Source organism: Setaria italica, chromosome IV, assembly GCF_000263155.2.
Source record: "Setaria italica strain Yugu1 chromosome IV, Setaria_italica_v2.0, whole genome shotgun sequence".
Classification (NCBI taxonomy): Eukaryota; Viridiplantae; Streptophyta; class Magnoliopsida; order Poales; family Poaceae; genus Setaria; species Setaria italica.
In genome coordinates, this window is record NC_028453.1 from 8,472,878 (window position 1) to 8,480,746 (window position 7,869).

The 7,869-nt window shown below is 49.4% G+C and overlaps 1 protein-coding gene across 1 annotated transcript; it reads right to left on the reverse strand.

Moving 5' to 3' along the window:
• Nucleotides 1-2,642: 2,642 nt before the first annotated feature.
• Nucleotides 2,643-6,597, reverse strand: LOC101761222 (aquaporin NIP2-2). The gene is made up of 5 exons (XM_004964985.4): nt 6,306-6,597; nt 5,936-6,160; nt 4,079-4,273; nt 3,866-3,927; nt 2,643-3,285 (listed from the first exon to the last, which is right to left on the reverse strand). Exons 1-5 carry the CDS (start codon nt 6,465-6,467, stop codon nt 3,036-3,038), a joined length of 894 nt encoding a protein of 297 aa, XP_004965042.1. The 5' UTR covers nt 6,468-6,597; the 3' UTR covers nt 2,643-3,035.
• Between the last annotated feature and the right edge of the window lie 1,272 nt (nt 6,598-7,869).

A 7,869-nucleotide genomic window follows, 5' to 3' on the forward strand; every position in this document is an offset into this window, starting at 1 on the left:
ACTAATGGTTCTGGTGAGAATATTGGTGATGTGCAAGAATTAAATCCATCAAATTCGGCGTTCAATATTGAAGAAGAACGTGCATACCTTAATGGCTCGGGTGTTGCTGAAATCCTGGCCGCAAATGATCCCACCACCGGATCCCAGGCGGATCCGCCTACGCCTGCGCCTGCACACGCTGCCAGATCAGGCACTGATTCCCAAGATGATTCGCCCAGGCCCGCTAGCTCGCCCGAAGCTGCTCCAAGCCCATCACGTGGGGGGAAGTGGCTCGCTCGCCCGCGCGCGGCGTCAGCCTCTCTGTTGACGCCACGCGGCGTCTGGTCTCCGCCCACGCCGACACCTTCCATATCGGTCGCTCCGACAACCCCTGCCGGATCCTCTATGGTTTCTGCTAGATCAGATGTACCCATGCAGCGTTTTGAGGTTGATATCTCCTCTCAACGGCGCACACGACTTTAACACGGTATTGTCAAACCCAAAAGATTTACAGATGGGACTGTTAGATATGGGATTTTTGTGCAACTGGTGAACCTGAAAGTTAGCAAGAAGCATTGAATGATTTGCGATGGAAACAAGCTATGCAAGAAGAATTTTCAGCTTTACTTAGAAACAACACTTGGCATTTGGTTGAACTCAAAGCTGGCGCTAATTTAATTGACTGCAAATGGGTATACAAGGTCAAAAGGAAGGCTGACGGGACAATTGATAGATACAAGGGTTGGTAGCAAAGGAGTTTTGGCAAAGATATGGAATTAATTATGAGGACACATTTAGTCCAGTTGTCAAGATTGCTACTGTAAGGCTTCTTCTATCCTTGGCAGTGTCTAGAGGTTGGTGTTTAAGATAATTGGATGTTCAGAATACGTTCTTACACGGTGTTCTGGAAGAGGAGGTATATATGAAATAGCCCCTAGGTTTTGAAAGAAATGATGCGCCACATCTAGTCTGTAGACTTGATAAAGCAATTCATGGTTTGAAACAAACTCCATGTGCCTGGTATGCAAGGTTAAGTTCTAAGCTTATTGACACTCGGTTCATAGCATCAAAATCAGATAATTCTCAATTTATTTATCAAAAATCAGGAGTTATTATTTATATGCTTATATATGTTGATGATATCATTGTCATTGGTTCTTTTAGTGAAGCTGTCTTGGCCTTGTTGTTGGATTTGAGAAAAGAATTTGTTCTAAAAGATCTTGGTGACTTGAATTATTTCTTGGGAATTGAGGTTCAGAGAAGTAAAGAGGGATTGTTATTATCTCAAGAAAAGTATGTGTAAAAAATTCTAGCACGAGTTGGTATGGTCAAGTGTAAAGGATCTCCCACGCTGTTGTCAAGTACTAAAAAGCTCTCAAGTTTTAAAGGTGAACCATTAGGATCAAAAGACAACACACATTACAGAAGTATAGTTGGGGTGTTACAATATCTTACTCTTTCATGGCCTGATTTAGCTTTCTCAGTTAACAAGGTCTGTCAATTTTTGCATGCATCAACATCTATTCATTGGACTGCTGTTAAACGGATTCTTTGTTATGTTCAATTTACATTGGACGTTCGGTTATACACAAGGAAGTCCAGTTCAATAACTTTGAGTGCCTTCTCTGATGTTGATTGGGCTGGTAGTGTTGATGATAGAAAATCCACTGCAAAATTTGCAATATTTTTGGTCCTAATCTTGTGTCTTGGAGTGCTAGAAAGCAGGTTACAGTCTCAAGATCTAGCACTGAAGCAGAATATAAATCTATGGCTAATGCTACTACAGAATTGATTTGGTTGGAATCTTTGTTGGTTGAACTTGGAGTGCAATTAACTCACTCGCCTATTTTATGATGTGATAATTTGGGAGCTACTTATCTTTTAGCAAATTCAGTTTTTCATGCTCGAGCAAAACATATTGAAATTGATTTTCACTTTATTCGAGAGAGAGTCGCCAAGAAACAATTACAAGTAAGATTGGTGTCTACTGATTGTGCAAATGGATTTACTAAGGCCTTGACAGCTGGTAAGCTAGAAGATTTCAAGCACAATCTAAATCTCAAAAAGAAGAGAAGTTTAGATTGAGGGAGGATGTTAGAATTATGTTTGTAACCGGTTGTAACCGGATAGCTTGTGCTATAGTTGTGGTTTTAGAGATAGATTCGGATTGTTTAGAGATAGGTTCTCTTGTAATTCAAGTTATAAAGCAGACGAGTTCTAGATGATCACAATTGTACTTATGTACTTTTCTTGATGATTTTTCACCCTCTATAAACGTGCAACTGTGGTTGGCTAAGATAGTCAACCACGTTTTCTCCTTTCTTGCAGTTTAAGGATTGTGGACAATTATGCAATAAGGCCTTATTGCTTGCTGCTAGTTGACATATGTGTGCAATTTCTTGCAAAGTTGCTGTCAACGAATTTCTTGAAGGCCTCCAAAGGAGTCTTCTTTTTTTAATGCCATTTCAGGGCAGTCAACAACACTGACATAAGCATGCTTAGTGCGTGATGGTATCATCATTCACCACCAACTGACTCACTGACTCATGCCAGTGCAATGCCTAAGCTAGACTGGCCCTGGCCTACTACATATATGCAAAAGGCCATTAAAAAGTACAGTAAAAAATGAGCTCAAACCAAAAAGAAAAGATAAATAAAAGCTGTAGACAAAAAGTTAAATCCATATACTTCTTCCAACATGCACGCATCTTTTGCAAACAAGCCCGTCAACTGCATCAATTAACTTTTGCAACTCTGACGAAGCGATACAAATAAAAGCCGAAGATAACATAAAGCATTACACTGCTCCGAGATCCCCGCTGCTCAACGACGCGTACGTGCGCGCGCACGAATACGTACGTATAGGCTACGGGAGAAGAATACAAACACGTAGGTACGTACACCGAGTATGTACCGGTACACACACGCAGCTCTAGCTCTCTCCCACCATGAGGTCTTGAACAGAGCGAGAGCACAGTTCACACGCATGGACGACGCACGCATGGTGTTGAGGTGTGATTGGTGCACACCGGCCAGCCGGACGGTCCCGGCCGCCACTAGACGGTGTCGAACTCGTCGGCGGCGAGGGCGGACTGGCTCTGCATGCGGCGGAGCTTGAAGGAGGAGAGCCTCTGGGGCGCGTCCTTGGCGGGGGCCTCCTCGAAGCGGATGTAGGTGTAGACCCAGGCGCCGGAGAGCGTGCCGATGACGGGGCCGAGGAAGTAGATCCAGAGGCCCGTGTAGACGTTGCTGGCCACCGCCGGCGCCAGCGTCCTCGCCGGGTTCATCGATCCGCCGGACACAGGCCTGCAAATGCCACTCGTTCCCCCGCGTCGTGTATTAGCTTACATGTATATATGTGCGTGTGCGTCAGTAGTGGCTCATCAGTGCGTGCAGTACTCTGTGCCTGTAGCTAATCTTTGCTTTTTCTAGGGTAGCTAATCTTTGTTTTCGTAGCTACTACTAGTGACTAGTTCCAAAGTCAGAGGGTCTAGAAAATTGTTTGTTAGTGAAGGCATGTCTGACAGGGTTCACTGAACCTAATTCACAAGAGGTTTCGCCCTGTCGCAACCAGAGTGTCAGCTTGTACAACAACACGGTGCCAATTTGGAGGAAAATCAAAAAAATGTGGCCAGCTTACTAGCAAACGACGTCAACAGCTTGAGAAGTCACGTATGCTAAAATTTCCTAAAAGGACCTAGGCGGTTTCTTCGGTGTCACTACTGCTATAGCTCTTTGGTCGAAAGTCTATCATGTTTTAATTCCTCGTGAGAGTACTATAGCCGATGTCCTTGCTGCTAATTAATAAGGCTATAGCTACTACTACTAGTGTTTGGTCAGTGCTCATCAGTGATTGGTTAGTTATTCATCGTTTCGTTCATATTACCCTGCGAAGATGGACGTAATGCAAACCGCGGAACCGACTGCTAACCCGGCCAACTCACCCACCTGCAACCAAATAAACCAAACGAAGTCGTCGTCGTCAGGGCATGCAAGCAGTGAACCAGCAGGGAGAGAACTGATGAAGAACAGGGGAGAGGGCATCCTCAGCATTGTAGGCAATACGAGCAAACAGCAGCTGGGGACGAAGGCCACTCACCGCCCTGGAGTCCGTTGCGACGGCGCAGGTGACGAACATCATGTTGAAGGTGACGACGATCTCGATGACGAGCGCGTGCCAGTGCGGCCCCGTCGGCGTGGTGGTGCCGATCACCTCGATGGGGTGGAGCACCGCCTTGAGCACGAACGCCGCGCACATCGCTCCCGTGAACTGCGCCGCCCAGTAGAACGGCACCTGCAGCAAAACACAAAACCATCACAAACCAAACCATGACGCCGATGCACAGCCTATGACGTGATGGGCGTGCACCCAGGCAGGCACGACGCATGAGGGCACCACGTCCATCGAATCGGGCCGGCCGGCCGGTCAGGTAGGGAGGAAGGATGGACAGCTTGGAATATTCCGCCCAAAGGCTGTGGCTCTCGGCGAGCCCGGGCCGAGCGAGCAGTAGAGCCGCCCGTCCTGCCATCCTGGCCGCGGCTGGCGAACGCGTGGTACGGTACGGCGCGGGGTGCGGACTTTGCAAGCATGCCACGCCAGCCGCTAACTCCAATTCCTCGACGAAGGCTCTGGTTCCCAATCGTCACAGTCTCGCAGATTATATTCCTCCCCCCACGCCCCCTTTCTATCTCCGGCCGGCACGCACGCACGCACGCCCGGCGCACGCGTCATCTTGGCCCACGGCCAAGACGCTGGCCGGCCAGCACCATCCTGGCCAGTGGCCACCATCTCCTTGATGGTCATCAGGAGTCATGGCGGCCAACGCTTGGCCCCTCTAATCAAAGGACGAGAGCCGCGAGAATGTCAACGCCGCTGATCGCCCCCGGCCGGTACACGGTGGCCATTAGCGGAAGCTAATTATCGAGGCTTTCATGATCCAATATAATCAGTAGTCTATACGCCAAGTTGCCCAATCATGCATCCGTCTCTCACCTGCTTCTTCTTTTTTAAGATATATTCTTTCTGTATCCGAGAGATGGAGCCTCCTCTACTGTCTGAGGTTGTTTTTATCGGCTCACATGCTCGGGCCTCGGCGAGCTCGATGCCTCGATATGATCAGCTTGTTTCCAATAATGCACCAATGCATGTTTCGTTTTTGGAGATGCTGCTGCTACTGCAGGCTACCGACCTGACACCCCCGAGTAGGAAACTACGCCACCATGGGGGAACAGATAAGCTGTTTGCGAAATACCTGACTTGTTTTAAGTAATCGTGAACTGGATGTACGTGTCAACTTGTGCTATAGTACTAAAGTATAGGGGTGCTGGTTGATTATTGGCGTCTTCTTGTGTCCAGTTGGCGGATAATCCATATACAAGTCTGAAGTTTAGCAACAAAAAAAAAGCGTTTAAAATTGCCGGCACCATGTGATCGACGTGCAGTGCAAACTATACATCTCTAAAGTTTGCGCCTTCGTAAAACAGCTCTGAAGCTAGCTGTGTTTAGTTTACCCTATGGTTTCGTTGTTTTTTTTTGTTGCAGTTTTCCCTCTACAGTAGTAATGTTTCATGCTTTGTCTGAACCCGTACCTGCACCGGGGTTGAATTATTATTTTTTTGAAAACATACAGCTTTTTTATTTAGAAAATACATAACTCTACCGTGTGTTCTACAAAAAGTTAAATTGTAGCTAGTAGCCTGACATGGGTAATAGCCAGGTACACTATATGACAACATGCTGACAACTAAGTCCTACTGAACTCCTATTAACAATAGATTACCCAACCAATGAGCTGCCACGAAAAGAAATATGATGCCAGCACGCTAGGAGCAACGAACTCTTTCCGGTAGCCGGACGATCACGAAACAAATTTGGAGCAGAGAAGAGAAAAAGAAGCGCCAAGCAGGCAGAAGGGACGGATCGATGTGCAGTGCAGTTGGTACACCGTACACATACCTGAATCCAGGGGAAATGCCGGAAGCACGCGAAGGAGAGCGTGACGGCGGGGTTCATGTGCGCGCCGGAGATGTGGCCGGTGGCGTAGATCATGACGGTGACGATGAGGCCGCCGGCCACGGACTGCCCCAGCTGGGAGATGCGCTTGAGGTCCTCGCCGTAGATGGACGCCGCGCCGCAGGTCACGAACACCAGCAGGAACGTCGCCACCACTTCGGAGATCACCTGCGCACGAGTACACCGATCATCAGTGATCTGATCGATCAGCCCGTACGTGTCGCCACGGCCGGTCGGGTCGCCGTGCTCGATCGATCTCTTCAGCCGACCGATGCCAGCGGCGGAGGCCGGAGCAGCAGTTAGTTACACGTACCTTCTTGCCGAGGTGCGGCGGGAAGATGTCGGCGAGGGACTTCTCCGGGTAGTACATGGTGGGGACGGCGGAGCCGCCGCTCTGCACGGTGGAGAGGTCGTGGATCTCGTTCGAGTAGTTCACCCGCGAGTTGGTCCTCGACGGTGCGGTGGAGGCGGCCATGGCCGATCGATAGCCTAGCAGAGATCAGCTCTCTATCGCTGCGGCGGAGAGGATGGAGAGAGGCTGCTCGATCGGTGGCGCTAGCTAATTAAGCTGTGCTTGCTGCCTGCTCTCAGCTCCGCAGCGGGCAGCCGGGGTATTTATAGATGGGTGGCGAGGGGAAGCAGGGCCAGGCCGAGGGCGACGGGGACGGCAGGTGGTGGGCGCTGGGGTCCGGGAGGCCGAGGCGAGCGCCTTTGCGCTTGTGGCTGCGGGGCGAGAGCGAGACCGCCCGTGGGGGAGCTCCGGAGGTTGGGTGGTGGACTGGACTGGAACCGGCCGGCGGGGTGGTGGACGTGGGCACCGCAGGCCGGGAGGGCTCGTTGGAAGAAGCAAAACCTGACAGGAGGACGCGGTGAATTGGTGCTACCACGGGCTGGAGGCTTACGTTACTGCGGCCGTGCTGCTCCTGAGGACTGAGGAGTACTGGTCGTGCCGAGGAAACTTCAGACTTGGGGACCCGGGAGTTACCACGGCGATGGCCTACTAGGCTACTACTGTGCCGGCAGCCGGATTATTAAAGACTGACCACGGCGCGGTTTAACTTTTTGACGTGGGCTTGTGGGGTTGTTGGGCGTAGCGTGTGGGCACGCCACGGTCCGTGGGTGGTGAACTGGTGACTCCCGGCTAGATGTGTCCTACGGCTAAGAATTATGAATTTATGATCCACACGCCTAAAAAAACAAAAGGATTCCTAAGTTTTGGGTTATCACTCCAACCCGGTACGCCCTGCTACCGCTGGCTGGAGGAAGTCGTTACTCTACAGTAACTGCAGATATACTTATCCCACTGATACGTGGGTCCATGGGTGCTTAAACCCATACGTTAATTGCTCTGCAGTAATAGCCATGTGCAACTAAATTAAAATAAGGGTTGGTTAGTTATATTCTAAACTTTTAGGTTATCACCGCAAACATTGAACAACTTGTCGACTGCCTCTAGCATTCCTCTCTCCCCTCCTTTTTAGCCTCAACTAGGAGTCTAGGATCCCAATTCCCATATCCTTCATCTCATCGCCGAAAACATCCTTATTGTGTTAACCCATTTATTTGTGCCACCACAGCCCTACTTTCAACACCATCCAATCCACGACTTTTTTCCCCTCCTACAACCAGTAGCATCACAGCCACCCCTACCATCCATCTATATACTCGTTGAAGTTAGGCTCGCCTACTACTAGTGGCCTTCCCTCTAAATCTGGATATTTTAGAGAACTCGTCGGAGCCAAAGCCCCTAGCCCCCAAAATCTAGTTCTTACTAGAGGTGCAGAAGAAAGCCTTGGTAGACCGTAGACACCTCTTGTTCCCAAAGAAAATGGAGTGTCCCAGACTCCCAGTACTCAGGCGTCAAAAAATAGCATTCC